General features: G+C 37.3%; 3 protein-coding genes across 5 annotated transcripts; 2 read left to right on the plus strand and 1 right to left on the minus strand.

Annotated features, from left to right (window-relative positions):
- Window positions 1–349: 349 nt before the first annotated feature.
- LOC130746150 (N6-adenosine-methyltransferase MT-A70-like) lies at window positions 350–5,125 on the plus strand. Its single transcript, XM_057598695.1, has 8 exons — window positions 350–545; window positions 802–1,992; window positions 2,102–2,200; window positions 2,342–2,425; window positions 2,524–2,873; window positions 3,022–3,238; window positions 4,180–4,259; window positions 4,537–5,125. The coding sequence occupies exons 2-8, from the start codon at window positions 817–819 to the stop codon at window positions 4,817–4,819; spliced, it is 2,289 nt and encodes a 762-aa protein (XP_057454678.1). The 5' UTR covers window positions 350–545; window positions 802–816; the 3' UTR covers window positions 4,820–5,125.
- A 1,177-nt stretch (window positions 5,126–6,302) lies between these two features.
- Window positions 6,303–10,301, plus strand: LOC130746151 (probable polygalacturonase). 2 transcript variants are annotated; one of them, XM_057598697.1, is made up of 6 exons: window positions 6,303–6,453; window positions 6,674–7,009; window positions 8,317–8,437; window positions 8,708–8,882; window positions 9,027–9,097; window positions 9,474–10,301. In XM_057598697.1, exons 1-6 carry the CDS (start codon window positions 6,418–6,420, stop codon window positions 10,184–10,186), a joined length of 1,452 nt encoding a protein of 483 aa, XP_057454680.1. In that variant the 5' UTR covers window positions 6,303–6,417; the 3' UTR covers window positions 10,187–10,301. The 2 variants fall into 2 exon arrangements, with proteins under 2 accessions (XP_057454680.1, XP_057454681.1); XM_057598698.1 differs by having other exon boundaries at window positions 6,343–6,447.
- A 1,200-nt stretch (window positions 10,302–11,501) lies between these two features.
- On the minus strand, window positions 11,502–14,467 carry LOC130746152 (protein BPS1, chloroplastic-like). 2 transcript variants are annotated; one of them, XM_057598700.1, is made up of 3 exons: window positions 14,308–14,457; window positions 13,160–13,457; window positions 11,502–12,725 (listed from the first exon to the last, which is right to left on the minus strand). In XM_057598700.1, the coding sequence occupies exon 3, from the start codon at window positions 12,715–12,717 to the stop codon at window positions 11,647–11,649; it is 1,071 nt and encodes a 356-aa protein (XP_057454683.1). In that variant the 5' UTR covers window positions 12,718–12,725; window positions 13,160–13,457; window positions 14,308–14,457; the 3' UTR covers window positions 11,502–11,646. The 2 variants fall into 2 exon arrangements, with proteins under 2 accessions (XP_057454683.1, XP_057454682.1); XM_057598699.1 differs by lacking the exon at window positions 13,160–13,457 and having other exon boundaries at window positions 14,308–14,467.
- Between the last annotated feature and the right edge of the window lie 1,760 nt (window positions 14,468–16,227).

The following is a 16,227-nucleotide window of genomic DNA, read 5'->3' on the forward strand; positions in this document are numbered from 1 at the left end:
AATTAATAAATTACAATTTATTCATTAATTATTTTTCAACTGTAATCGCTAATGACCAATTACTTTGCTAATATTATATGAGATAAAAAATTTAATATATGCAATCTCTTACTACTCATAATTTATATAATATAATATAATCATATAATTAAGAAAACAGATTTTTTTCCTGCCTTACGGTTGCAAAAGGAATAATTTCTGACAAAAATTAAGAATTTCTAAATGTAAAAACATGAAAAGTTAATCAGTCAAAGTAATAACGCCGTAAAGAATAAAAAGGAACCCCAAATATGACCTTATGGTGCACCAGCACACATCCTATAATACTCTCATGGTGAACAGTAGAGGGAAAGTTCTCCCTTTGTAGTGTTTATAGATAGATAACCTCACTCTGCAACTGTAACCCTTTCGCCGCCGTGTCTCCATCGGAAACCCCCAACTTCCGTTGAGCTTCACCCTTGAACGCCTTTCTGCTCGATTTGGGAGATTCAGCATCCCAACCCGTCGTTGTTCAACAATCACCGCCTTTTGTTCCATATTCCAAGGTAACAACTCTAATGCTGCTATGAGAAAATCTTGATCTTTCTATAAATTTAAGAACTTTTTATGTTTTTGAGAATTGGGTATGCTCTTAACTAGTTGCTTAGTGTCTGGTTGAATTTGATTTTTTTTTTTTAATTTGTTTGTGGTTAATTTTACTTAGATTATACATAGTTAGAGTAGTACATTTTTGAAGATATTGTTGTTTCTTGGTTAATCCTAGTTGATAACCAGAATGTCTGAAATATGATGAACTAATAGGTTTTAGGGGTATCCATGGAGACTCAATCTGATGGTAATGAGGATGCTATAGCTACCATTAAAGATATTAGGCAACAGCTTGAAGCTCGCATCGATTCCCAGCACAAGGCTCACATGGAGGTGCTTGGTAATATACAAGCCATAATACCTAATCTTGTCTCGTCGCTTGACCTTTCTCTCAAGGTTGTCTCTTCGTTCAACCATCGTCCTTTTGCTCCGACACCTTCCCTGCCTCCGCCTGATCCTAAATTGAATCCTAAAAAAGCTTCTAAGTTAGCTCACCGTTCTAATGCTGAAACCAGCACTGATGGCTCTGTTGAGGCTGACTTGTTGAATCCCAAGAGTCAAAAGACCGATAAGCCTCTGGATTCAAACCAAGCTTGCCAGGTAGAGTCTGAGAGGCTTAGTCCATTAGCTGTGGTTCGAACAATGGTCGCTGTTTGTCTGTTAGGGCGAGTACCCTTCTCACCAATTGATTCTTCCACTGTGTTGAGGGAATTGGAGAATGATCAGACAGTGACACCGGCAGAGAAGGCTGCACTTCAGGAGCTTGGGGGTGATTCAGGGGCTATGCATGCTGTGGAGATGGCTTTGAGGTCAATGGCAGATGATAATGGTGGTATTGAATTGGAGGAGTTTGTGGTGAGTGGCAAGGCAAGAATTATGGTTTTAAATATAGACCGAACTCGGCTTTTGAGAGAATTGCCAGAAAGTGCACACTATCAGCAGATTGAATCAAGTTCTGGAGATGGGAATGTGAATCAAAATCAAGGTCAGAAAATTACTACTAGTGGCCCTAATGTGAATGGTGGTTTGCTTGGGATGGCAAGACCAGTTCTGAGGCCACCAATGTCTGATATGTGGATACCTCATGGGGACCCCCATATGTCAGGGTTACAACCAATATTTTCAGGAGGACCAAGGGGTGCACCTAGAGTAGTGGGCATGATTGGGACACATAGAGGTATAGGTATTCCATCAATGCATAGACCCCCGTTGGGGCCAAATGCACCAGGGAGTAGTCCTAATGGAATGCCACAGAAACCAAGTACAGTGGAGGATGATATGAAGGATCTTGAAGCTTTGTTGAATAAAAAATCATATAAGGAGATGCAACAATCTAAAACCGGTAAGGAGCTTTTGGACCTAATTCACCGACCAACAGCAAGAGAGACTGCTGTAGCTGCCAAGGTTCAAATTCACTTCCTACTTTTATAGGCTTTACACTTTCTCTTGTAATTATTCTCAGCTTTCTGTACAGTTTAATCTAATTCCAGCTTGTTTGCAATCCATTGTTCAGTTCCGAACAAGAGGTGGTTCTCAGGTGAGGCAATACTGTGACTTACTGACAAAAGAGGATTGCCGACGTCAGTCCGGTTCCTTTATGGCATGTGTTAAGGTTGGTGACAAAGACAAGATTTTAATGTTCTTCCACCTCTTTGATTTCATTTCTAACTCATTTACTTTCAATTAGTTTAAGCTGTTTTACTGATTGACATGTGGTTTGCAACTTAATTTATCATATTAATTGGCTTGCCAGGTTCATTTTAGACGTATCATTGCTCCTCATACTGACGTCAATTTAGGAGACTGTTCCTTTCTTGATACCTGCCGACACATGAAGGCATGCTTTCTACCTCTTCAATCTTATTTTGAATTTTTACTTTCAGTTTAGTTATATTCATTTGTCTGAGATCTTTTGTTCCTTTTACCCTTTGATAGACATGCAAGTATGTTCATTATGAGTATGATCCTGTACCTGACATGCCTCCGACAATGATTGGTGGTGCTCCTCTTCCTCCCAAACCACTAAAGCAACGTGCTGAATATTGTTCTGAAGCGGAACTTGGTGAACCACAATGGATCAACTGTGACATACGCAACTTTAGAATGGACATTTTAGGTCAATTTGGAGTAATAATGGCAGATCCACCATGGGATATTCACATGGAACTTCCTTATGGAACAATGGCTGATGATGAAATGCGCACTCTTAATGTCCCTGCTCTGCAAACTGATGGGCTTATATTTCTGTGGGTAACTGGACGTGCAATGGAACTTGGACGGGAATGGTATTTGCATTTGTTTTTTGTAATTTGCAATTTGTCATTCCAATTGCAAATTTCTGTTATGTGATTAGCACAACCAGTGAAAGATTGAGACTTATTTTTGTTAATATTCTATATTTGAGTGTCGTATTTTCCATAATGCTCCATGCAGCTTAGAACTTTGGGGATATAAGCGTGTTGAGGAGATCATTTGGGTGAAAACAAATCAACTTCAGCGAATAATCAGAACTGGACGTACTGGTCACTGGCTCAATCACAGTAAGGAACATTGTCTTGTTGGAATAAAGGGTAGCCCTATAGTGAACAGGAATATTGACACTGATGTTATTGTTGCTGAGGTTCGGGAAACAAGCCGCAAGCCAGATGAGGTCTGTATAATATTCAACTAAGTTTTGATAGTTAATTATGCCCCTTAATGCTTTGAATGTCTTCATATTTTAAAAAGGTGGTCAAGAATGGTCATGATGTTGTATCTATGATTATATGTTTTTATGGACATGTTATATTCTCCGTAATCAAGTTTATTTTATATCCTAAAAAAGTATTTCTTGTTAGGCGCGTCCAAAACAAAAGGGAACTCATTAAAATTGTTTCACGTGATACCTTTCACCTTTTCCTTTCCCCTTTCCTGAATGTTAAGCTTGCATTCCATCTTGTAATCTGATAGTTCTAGGCCTCCTATAACTAAGGTCTACCAAAGGAAGATAAGGTGAGAAGCAGGGGAAATTTGTAACGGAATAATTCTATTAGTTGGGCCCATCAGTTGGTTGTGGCCGAAACAGGTTGGAGTCAGTTAATTGTAACTGCTTAGTAGTTAAGTTGTGGGAAGTGTGAGAGAAGAGGGCCATCACTTGTGTAGACATTGAAGGTGAGAAGAGGGTCATCACTTGATTGTTTCTGCCTAGTCTAGCCCACATTGGGCTAGTTCTGGGAAATGTTCATTAATAACTTTACTGTTTTCTTCTCTAATCTGTTCCAGTTCTATCATAGTCTCTCTAACCTCCCCTCCCAGTAGAGGAGATAGTTTAAAGACGGCCTTAAACACAGTTCTTCAAATATTGTTTGTGCTGTTGTCCAATTACAACATGACAGATGTTGTAAAAGGGAAGGGAAGGGAAGTTATCATATTAATAAGTGGGTGGCTGAGTTTTTAGTGGGCAACTGCACAAACAGTATCTAGTAGTGTAGGTAAGTTTTGTCCATAGTTTAATTAAGCCTGATAAAAATGTTACTCTGCCATTCTGTGTTATTGAATTTAAATTATTCACATGCTTAACAATTTTGAAATTGTCAATATTTGTTCCTGCAGATGTATCCTCTGCTGGAGAGGATAAGTCCAAGAACAAGAAAGTTGGAATTGTTTGCTCGCATGCACAATACTCATGCAGGGTAGGTTTTCGACTTTTCATTACTGGTATCTTTTTCTCAGAGTTTCTCCTCCATGGTATTCTTAAAATAGTTTGATTGAGGATAGTCTGGATTTTAAATGGTCTTTGATGTGCTATGTAAGTTGTGTTCGCCCTATAAACTAAATGCCTTCTTGTCATGTGTTTTTTATTTCTTGGACTATGAACCTAACCTGGTTGCAATTGTGGGATTATTGATTATGTTCTCCATTGTATGTGGTGTTCCATATTATTGATTATATTCTCCATTGTTCCATCAGATGGATGTCTCTTGGTAATCAATTGAGTGGTGTAAGATTGGTTGACGAGGGGCTGCGGGCAAGGTTTAAGGCTGCTTACCCAGATGTGGAGGTGCAGCCATCATCACCTCCCAGAGCTTCTGCTATGGAAGTGGACTCTAGTGTTCCTGCTCCTACGAGGAGTCCATTTGCAGTCACAGAACCAAAATCCACAGCGGCGCAGTCTGCAGAGCCTGCAGCTCCAGCAACTTCCATTGCTTCAGAGGAGAAGTCAATGGCCATTGATGTGGTGGACATTGGCTAAGTGTGCACCTATTCAATCATGATTCATAGGGAAAATTCCTCGATAAAGCTCAAGGGAAAATAACAATTTGACCTTTGTACCATTTTTAATTTGTACTTTTCTCTGGCATTTTTCTTTTCTATTTTGCAAAGGTGAGGTGTAGCAAGTTTTGGGCAAGAAATACCTGATTGGAGAGAGGATGCTTATGTAAATTACATAATGCTGTAACAGTTTTTTAGATATGAGAATTGTAGTAAAAGTAGCATTCTAGTTGTACGTGCTGCTATATTAATTTCAATCTGATGTTAAAGGCATCAATGTTGTGAATTTGTTGTGTTACTTGTATTCTACTGACTATAGGAAAGTGAAGGGAAATACACTAGGTGGATATATGAAATTGAAGGGGAACATGAAATTGGTTGTGGTACACTGAGATGAGGTTTCTGTAGGAGGTGATGTTGAGGCAAGAATTTAAATTTTTTTCAAAATTCAAGTAAGTCATAAAATGTTGACAATTAATTTTGCTTAATATGTTGAATTTTCACCTCCCTTACCCAATTTTTCTGATTCCTTCCCTGCTATCCAATATTTCTCTTTCTAATATCCAGCATTTCTTTTTCAATTAGTGCCTGTCGTAATATCCAGCATTTCTCTTTCTACCACAAACAATAACATGATGAAGGTGAGGTGATGATATTGAAAACACGACCGAATGTCTAACCTGTGAAGTGGGTTGGCAATGATGAGATGAGGGGTGGCGTGAACGTGAAAGTGGTAGAGAGGCTCACGAGACCCAATCACCCTTGAGAAAAGTGAGAACTTAAATAAAGTAAAGTAGTATAGTATTTAATATTCCACCACAACAATACTCCATGTAGCAATAACAAACAACCTCACCAACCCAATTTGAATTTACCAACTCTTATCAACTTCTTCCCAAACCCACAGTACATATAACAACAAAAACACTTTTTCTCCTTGTCCCTGTTCATTGCATATAGTCTTTCTATCTCCATTTTATACTAAGACATGAATTTATTTTATTTGTGTAGACTAAAAGAAAATGTCACAGCATTTTCTAAACATTTGTTATGGGTTTCGAACTAAGTAAGATAAGAAATTGACATTGAAATTAAGTTGAAACGGTTATCATGTGTAGTTAACATTTCATAGTCACTGATTCTAATTTCCTTTATCCTTTACATGTCCTGCTTAATCAAAAGCATTCAAAACAAATGGAAAGAAAAGTAAGCATCCACTCATGGATTTGAAGAAAAAAAAAAGATAAACTTCTATTCGAAATTGGAGATAAGATTTAATACTTGCACACAACAAATATACTATATTCTATTAGCATATCATGGTTCTTAGGGAAACAAGAGCAATCTTGAACTCATTTATTTTGAGTAAGAATGACATAAAAAGAGTATTTTAATATACATTTTCCCCCTAAATTGGCGATTTAAAGTACTATACCAATTTTATGATATATAGAGAGATGAAATAATCATTTTCATTGCTTATTTGGACAAACAATCCCCAACATCCCCTATAAATACTTGACATAGCTTCAGTCTCCACATACACCTCAAACAAATACCAAAGTGCATTTTCTTAGCATGAAGCTCTTGTGGAAAGCTCACATGAGGGTACAAGTGAGACCCTCTTCCCTCCCCTGCATTCTATCTAATCTAAGAACCTGTTTGGATGCAAATTAAAGAGAACTTATTACACTTTATCTGGTCTTATAGATGCAATTTTTCCTGCATATACTCATAGAGCTATACAGAAAAATTCCTCAGCAAGATTGTAGAGCCACCTATACCTTCATTTTCTACCATTTCTTTTTCCCTCATGTGTGTTTACATTTTTCAGGTGATTAGATTGGTTTATGCTCTCCTTTTGGTGATTCTGCTGAGTTCAGATGTAGCTGAGAGCAGAAAATCCAAAACAGTCACCACATCATTTGTGTACAGTGCTATAAACTGCAGAGCACATAGTGCTTCATTGACAGATTTTGGTGGTATTGGGGATGGAAAGACATCTAATACAAAGGCCTTTCAATCTGCAATCAGTCACCTGAGTCAGTATGCTTCTAAAGGAGGGGCTCAGTTGTATGTTCCTGCTGGGAAATGGCTTACTGGGAGCTTCAGTCTTACCAGCCACTTCACACTTTACCTCAACAAAGATGCTGTTCTCCTTGCTTCTCAGGTATCTCATTTTTGTTCCATGTTTGATGAATAAGTAATATCAGAATAAGATTCAATACCTGGTTAAAATCCATTATATTTGTTTTGTTAATTCAGAATTGAGATTGATGATTAAACCTTGTCTGAAAATCCTTACAATCGATTCTAAAGCCAAAATTTATTCTGTGGAGAAATCTTTTTTGAGTTGTTTCTAGCTGCTAGAACTGATTGAGTAAAGAGAAGTTGATCCAAACATGCTATAAGCAACCACAAATGTCAGCTCACTTGTTTTATGTCCTCACGCAGAATCTATTTTTTTCCTTACATATCTTCCCATCCTTACATAGTTACATGTTTTGCATTTTATGAACTATAAACTTAAAATCTTCCACAATTTTCTTCACTCCTTGTATAACTATCTACCCTTTAATTTCAAAAGTTACGTTATTGCTCATCCATAGCCTTTGAAGAAAGTGGAAAAAAGTTATCTTAATGATTGTAGTGTTTGAACTAATGTTGTTCCACCTAGTTGGCCTTATCTGGCTTTTCTGGCATCTTTCCTCTTGGCAGCATTTGGCTAGATCTACAAACAAAACAAGCAATAAATTAAGTTAGGAAGTGATGTTCCAAGCTTTCATTAGTTGCATGGTAGAAAACATAAAATGGGTATTTTGGACTTTCTTGACGAAAAATTGATGACATTTTCTTTGTTAAGTACTCTATCCACAATTGCTTAAGAATGCCATTACAAGCTGAAATAGAAGCTAAGTACTATCGCTACCACAGACTCATGGCTCATTTATGAAAGTGGAAATATAAGTTTTTAAAGAGATTAACTTGAGTCACAAATGAGGTAACTTGTCCAATAAATGCAATACAAATTTGTCACAAGGTTCATCACTTCTTACTGCTACTAGTAAACTAGGTTATCAAAGCAATTTTGTTAAGTAACTCATGAAAGGAACTTAACATCTTCTGAACCTTTGAACCCCTAAAAACTGTTTATAGACACAGTAGATGACAAATTGGGTTCCATAGGAAAATGAACCTAGTTTTTTTTTTCTGCCAGTGCCATGGTGAGGTCCAATGCACTGTTTTCTTTTGCTTACAGTTTCAAGTTTGACACAATTTTCGCACTTTCATGTGTAACCTTACTAAGTACATGTTTCAAAACGTGTTTGAATAATAACACTGTGAAGTTAAAATCACAGTGGACACTGTACATAAGTAACTTCTCTTAAACTTTGCTTGTCTATAATGATTTTGACTTCATTGTGATCTTTAAACGAATTTCCAAACTAATTAGAGTTTCTCTTTGAATTGGTTTAGAATATTAGTGAGTGGCCTGTGATTGAACCACTCCCATCCTACGGTAGAGGAAGAGACGCAGCAGCAGGAAGATATACTAGCCTCATATTTGGAACAAACCTCACTGATGTTATTGTCACAGGTATGGAAAAGGAAAAAGTTGCACTTGTATGAAACAATTATCAAACAAGTAGTTAAGGGTTGGTGAAACAGTTTCACCTTTTCAGCAAACATGTGATACACATAGACAGTTTGAATTCCAATTCCCAAAATTTACTAACCTCATTGAATATATTTTGTATCTAATCTTATGTTTGACTTAATTTTAATTTAATTTAACTTTATGATTAAATTCACATTGAATTCAAAAAAAAAATCACATTTTATGAAATTATGACCATGGTGATAACAGGGGATAATGGCACCATAGATGGTCAGGGAGCATTTTGGTGGCAGAAATTTCACAAGAAAAAGTTGAAGTACACTCGCCCGTACCTGATTGAGTTGATGTTCTCAGACAGCATTCAGATCTCCAATCTAACGCTTCTGAATTCCCCATCATGGAATGTCCATCCTGTTTATAGCAGGTAAATCCTACCCTTTCATGTTGTGATCAAGTTTTAATTTAAAAGCCTTCAAAATCACATTTGACCTTTGTGACACTATATTTTTAACGCTATGAAATTCACCTCCAATGTCAAGGTTATAACAAATCTTCTAACGTTATGCAGCAATATTATAATTAAAGGCATAACCATTATCGCTCCTGTCACATCCCCTAACACTGATGGCATCAACCCAGGTCAGTATGTTAGAGAGAGTAAACTAAGTTATCACAGTTGTTAATTAAATTATACTTATATACTTGCAAGTGTTTAATAAACTATTAGTATGTTTGGATCAATTTTTTCTTCATCGGAATGAATTCTAAGACTCATAACATATTCACATAACTCTAGAATTGATTCCGACTTCAGAATCAATTGTAGAAAGATTTCTAAACATGCATTATGTTGTGTCTTTTAAATTTCAACATTTTGTCTCTCAATTTACTACTATGATGATTTACTTTATCATGTAAAATGACTCTTTTAGTCCTGAAGAGCTAAATCCATTACTTGTGTATATCTTGGTATTGAGTGGAGTACCATTTTTGTCTGTTTTTTCTCTGGCATTAGATTCTTGTACAAATACCAGAATTGAAGACTGCTACATAGTTTCTGGGGATGACTGTGTGGCAGTGAAGAGTGGGTGGGATGAATATGGCATAAAATTTGGATGGCCCACAAAACAACTAGTAATCAGAAGGCTGACATGCATTTCCCCATACAGTGCAACCATTGCCTTGGGAAGTGAGATGTCAGGTGGGATCCAAGATGTCAGAGCAGAGGACATCACAGCCATCCACACAGAATCAGGCATCAGAATCAAGACAGCAGTAGGAAGAGGAGGGTATGTGAAGGACATATATGTCCAGAGAATGACCATGCACACAATGAAATGGGCATTTTGGATGACTGGGAACTATGGCTCCCATGCTGATAAGAACTATGATCCTAATGCCTTGCCTGAGATCAAAGGCATCAACTACAGAGACATGGTAGCAGATGAAGTGACCATGGCTGGAAACTTGGAAGGAATTTCTAATGACCAGTTTACTGGAATCTGCATTGCCAATGTGACAATTAGTATGGCAGCCAAGTCCAAGAAACAGCCTTGGACTTGCAGTGATGTTGAAGGGATCACAAGTGGGGTGACTCCTAAGCCATGCAATTTGTTGCCTGATCAGGGGCCTGAGAAAATCACGACAACATGTGAATTTCCCACTGAGACTCTTCCCATTGATATGTTGGAACTTAAGAAATGTACTTCTAGCATTAAACTTCCATGAGCCATTTGTTAAGATGTATCCTGTAGCTTCTTATTAACTGTTAAATTGTTCTCCTGTTACCCAAAAATCCTTGTTCAAGTTCAAAAATGAATTGTATGGTAAATTATAGCAGTAACGAATTATATGTTAAATACTTGGTAGGAAAAGCTTTACAAATGTGTCTAACTTAATAAAAAAACACAAGCAGCAAACATGGAGATATTTTAGAATATTTTGAACACTAACAAACCATTACATTTTATGTTTTGTGTATTTACCATGATCTAAACGATAGGAAACCTAGCAGCAACAGTTCATTGGTATCTTATAAGAAAATGAACAATATCAAAGAGAAAAACGTATCTGGATGAAGAATTGTGAATAATTGACTAAAAATAGGAATCTAGAAAATCTCCACAAGATCGATCAGAAGTTTACAAACAGAAAATAGAACCTAACAAATTATAAAATGACAACTGACCAACAATCTATCAAACTTCAAATATCCAGCCGTCATGAGTTATTCAAACTTAAATAATAACTGAAAATCAGTAAATCTAAATTTGAACTTCTGCAAACAGCTACCAAGTCAAAGTATCAACTATCAACACTCCTTGAATCATTAGCTACAAAGTCAAAATTCACTTCGGGGAATGCTTCGATGAAAACTTCTTCCACTTGCTCTTCAGCTCTGCAATATTCCAAAGTTAGTTCTCCTACCTCTCTCAGCTTCTCTAAGAAAATAAAACTTGATCTTTGAATGCTTGGTCTTTCTATGAAACAATGGATTGTTGGAAATTGATCTAACAGCTTAATTGTCAACAAAGAACTTCGTGTGCTCCATCTGCTCCATTTTCAAATCAAGCAACAATTTCTTGATCCACAAGGATTGATTTACAACTGTTGTTGCAATAAATTCTACTTCTGTAGACTGAGCCATAACATCCGTCATCCTGCATTTCTTTAACTCCAAGAGAACATATATAACACCAAGGTAAAACAGTAGCTGAGGCCTTTTCATGTCATCAAGAGTTCCAAACTCAATTACTGTCTAAAATGTCTAGAAAACCATGAAAAAATGTAAGGTAAATTATGTTTTTGGTTCATGAAAATATCAATTTTTTTTGAATTAGTCACATTTTAATTATTTTCATCTGGTTTAGTCCTCACTTTTAACAGAATAAAGTTTTTGTTATCCTTAATCAGCATTAGTTTAGGGACTAAGATCAGGCTATATTATATACATTGTCATCATGTATATATGTATATATATATATATAGATGCTGTACACACGGTATTCGGATTAAGGTCATACAAGCTGGCTACAAACTACGGTAGGCGAAATTAAACTTAATATATATTTCATTGTTTGACATCCCACTCCCACATATACTAACTTGAAATATAAAACTAAATAGTAAAAACACAACATTGAAAACCTCCCAACCTAACATTACCTACCAGTTAAGCTAACACATATTTAGTGCACTACTTGCTTAACTATGTTACGGCCAACTACACGATCATTTACATTCTTATCATCAAACCTCATAGCAGATAGCAAAGTATCACGGCTAGTCAAAACTGCTTGGAAAAATCCATCCACTTCCTTTGAAAGAAGATCCATTCCTTGGGAAAGCTTCTCTGTGGCCCCGCCTAATTCCTCAACAGTCTTCAGAAGTGATTCTGTCTCCATGGCATCACCACCACCGCCCTGGATAGTAGGATACAACTCCTTCACAACGGCATCAACAGTTTCCAACTCACTCATTACAGAAAAATTCCCACTAGAAAATCTAACTCTAATCTCCTCATTTACAAGGTTCTGCAAACTTATAAAAGCTGGAGCCCATGAATAAACGTCAGCCACATCCAAATCTAACAACTTCTTTGAAGAGCCAGAGAATGCCGCAGTAAACACACTGCAAATAAATATAGTCTCCACCTTGACACTATACATGGCTTGCATCAAAACTTGACCTTTGGCAGAATTTTTAACCTTAGGAAGATCAAGTGATCCCACAAGATCATCTAAAATGCTGTGGCATTTTTCAATTCTAGGGTTCCTAGAATTAACTTGTTGCCTCCAATCATCAAGGAAAGAACAGGCCCGGACAAACAACTTTGAAGAGACAGAGTTCAAATTGTGCAATGCACACTTCAGAGGAAGATTACCTTGATTCAGCCTTGATAGCTCGGAACTAAATGCATTGCAAATATCTAACAACTTTGTACTTATGTCCAAGTACAGATCAATCCATTTGTCATCCCAATTACTCACAGGCAGCTCAAGATCTATTATAAGGGTTCGTATGTCATTATGAGTTTCACAAAGTGACTTCATAGCTAGAGTCATCCAAGATAAGCTGAGGATTTCATCCTTGCTTTTGGGCATAAGTTTTCTGAGCCTCTCTGCCACTGTTGCCTCAAAAGCATGTAGTACTGCAAGAAGTTGTGGAGACTTGCGAGAGCCTTTAGGTGATATCTTCCGAAAAGGATTTCCAAAAGGGAAGAAAGACCGGGGTGGATGTGGGTCCTGTGGACGGCTCATTATGGCAGCTGCAATACATAAGACATGTCAAACTTATAAGGTTTCAGTAGGGAACAAGGAAAATATAACATAATTGTAAACACAAATAGTAAATGAGTTGAAAAATCTTAACATATGATAATATTAAGTGTTATTTTGCACTGATATTTCATGCTACCAAAGACAGTGTTGAATAGTTACCCTTAACCACTCAAAACACTACTACTTCCCCCACCATATTTGTTTCTTTCAGAATTATGAAAAGCATTTTGCTCCATTTCACTATCCAAGCTGTAAGAACCATTAAAACCAATTTATACTAAAAAACAGAGGATTGATAGTAAATTGTGGCAAAGTCCAATGTTCCCAATCACAGAAGAGCACACAATGCAAATTAGGGTCATGCGAAAAAATCATATCAAGTGAATGAAAGTACTAAACTACAAATTGAACTGAATCAAACCTTAAATAACTTAATTTCTTGAAACTGGTTCTCTCTAATCCAGTTTATTTAACTCCAGACAATCACGGTCATTACTTATTGACTACATAGTATATGGTTGAGTGAACCAATAGTTAACCGAACCAATAGTGTCCTAGAAGCCAGGTTAACAAGGAGACCCATGGTCATCCTTGTCATTTATCACATCAACATTGAAACTAACTTCTCATTTCTCTGACACAAGATCCATGGTTGCCACCATCTTCATCATCAGTGTATTACTCTTCTCGTTCTAGCTTCCAGTTGCAGAATTAGCCACCTAAAAATTGAGGCAGAGCACTATGTATCTCAGTGAACCAGTGAAGGGGCCTGATCAAAAGAGTTGTTATCACAGATCCAGCTCACTACCATGCCACTGTAGTGTATCAAAATACCCCTAACTTGTTCTCAGTAATTTTCCATCAAATTTTCCAATTTGAACCATGTAGAACTGGTTAACCAAACCAAAGAACCACTATAAGGTGGTTCGGTTATTTTCACAACACGAAATCGAGTTCAGTTTAGTTCTCACCAAATAACTAAACCGCGCACACCCCACAAGGGAATTGAAAATTAGCAGCCAACTAACCAGATTTTCCCTAAAATAAGGTTTAAAAAATTATTGGGACCAAAACCCAGATAATGGACAGCTGTAGGAATCAGATCCAACATAGACTTTAAATAAAGTCACAAATAGGAAAATAAAAACCCAAGATCCATAAAAATAATTCCTTCTAACCCTCAATTTCTCATAATCCTGTTCAGATCTAAAACAAAAAACTTCAACAACAAGAGTAAAATTCAAACAGCGAATTATCAAAAATCCAGAACTATAAAACTTAAACAACAAGAGCTAAATTCAAAGATCGAATAACCAACAACACAAGTCTCAAAAATTCATAATAAAAAAACATAACAAAAAAAAGTCAACCCATCTAAACCTAGTCAAAAACTTCAGATCGACGAACTAAAATTCAATCAAAGTGAAAGACAATCACCGATCATCAGATTAATAAACAAATTCATGCAAAAAATTAACAAAACCCCAATTCCAAATAATTTCGCGAAATAAAAACCATGAGTTACTTTATTTGGAAGAAAACACCGAATCAAAGAGGAAAGGATGTTACCTGATAGATAGATGAATCGAAGAGAAGAGGGGGAAAAAGTTTTAGAGAGATTGAATAGCCGATGAGAACGGTTTCGTCTCTTTGAAGGGTTCGAATGTTAGGTGAGTGGTGTTCTTCGTTTTTGTGGTAGATAAAGAAAACGCGATTGTGATAAAACACGTGTGGTTATATCATTGGTCTGTTATCTATGTGATGGTAGTGGTACCGCTGTTTTAATTTTCTTTTCGTGTTTTTCTACTCGTTAATCAAGTGGCGCCGGCCGAACCAGTCACTTGCCTAGAAACTTCAATAATTGATTAATTCATTACATATCACTATTTGTCATTTTGTTCGTTTGATTTTTCTCTCATTCTTTTTTGGACCACTATTTCACACCAAATTGAGTGATTTTTTTATAATTTAGATTGCGTTCTATAATGGTCAATAATGTAACCCTGATTTATAAAAAGATTGGCTATTACAACGTGCTTTCCTACAAGCAATATTTTATTTTAAGTAATTCAAGGTTAATAGGTAGTGGTTACATGATCAATGACGAGAACCTATTTTACTTCATCGGAAAGGTTAAAAGACAACAGACAACTAAAAGCTACCTAACTTGTCTCTCAACAAGAGAGTTTCAAGTTCCATAAATGGGGAGTCTAAATTCCTGGATCCAGGAGGAGGGGATTTAGCAGCCAATTTGGCCATACAATCAGCTGAGGCATTACACTCTCTATCAATGTGGCTAATGTCAATAAACCAGTCTTTTCTTAGCCATTCTCTTATTTCCCTAGCTTCTTGGAAATATAGCAGTGCTTCTCTGTCATCTAGAATTGCTAGGAGCTCACTACAATCAACTTCGCATCTTACGTGGCGGTATCCTTTCTCCCAAGATAGCTTCAGTCCTTGTAAAAGGGCTCTCGCTTCTGCTGTTATGGCATTCCCACCTGGTTCGTGACTCACAAATCCTCCTGCCCATTTGCCTTCATGGTCCCGTAACAGCCCTCCACAACCCATCACATTTTCCTCACCTCGATAACTGCCATCTGTGTTTAACTTCATCGCTCCCAAAGGCAGCGGTTCCCACCTTGAAGCCATGAACGTTCCTTTGTCGTTGGGGGTGCGGCTGATCAGCACAAAGCTATCATGCTCGTGACACAGTTTTCGCCAAGCTGTCTCCAAGTTCCAAGACTGATCTTCAAATATCCAGTTGTTTCGCCACTTCCAGTTTCCCCATAAACCTGAAAGGAACCTCAAACTATGGACACTTCTAGCTAGCATTTGCAGCCAATTCTCCAGATTCGAGTTATTAAAACCGCTCCACGATAGCGCCCCCATGCGCAGCCATATTTCCCTGGCATGAGGGCACTCTCTTAAGCAGTGAAAAGCATCTTCTACTGGATGAGAGCAACGAGTGCAGGAAGGCGACGTTGCTAGATTACATCGAACTCTTTTATCATTCGTTGGTAGCGCATCTTGCAAAATTGTCCAGATGAAAATTCGCACTTTTTCCGGCACTTTCAGCTTCCAAATCCATGCCCAGTGATAGCTACGATCCACTACCCTGTCTTTATTATTTAGCCATTGGTAGGCTTCCTTGACTGTGAAATTCCCTTTGCTACCATGTATCCAGACCCATACATCTTTATTGCTACTACTGGTGAGAGGTTGCAGTAAGAGAAGTTTATCTTTGAACGCCTGGGGAATGTTTGTGTACAGCGTGTTGAGGTGCCACTGATTGTCCACGATCAGATCCTTTAACTTAAACTGTGTGTCTGCAATATTAACATAGGGGACATGCTCAGCTAGTTTTCCAAGCCCGCTCCAGTCTTCATACCACACCGAGGTACGTCCATCTCCAATTCTGAATCGAAACCCCTCCTGCAATTGATCTCTTGCTTTTAGGATTCCCCTCCAAATGGGTGAATCCTTCCGTTG

Source organism: Lotus japonicus, chromosome 3 (assembly GCF_012489685.1).
Source record: "Lotus japonicus ecotype B-129 chromosome 3, LjGifu_v1.2".
Lineage (NCBI taxonomy): Eukaryota > Viridiplantae > Streptophyta > Magnoliopsida > Fabales > Fabaceae > Lotus > Lotus japonicus.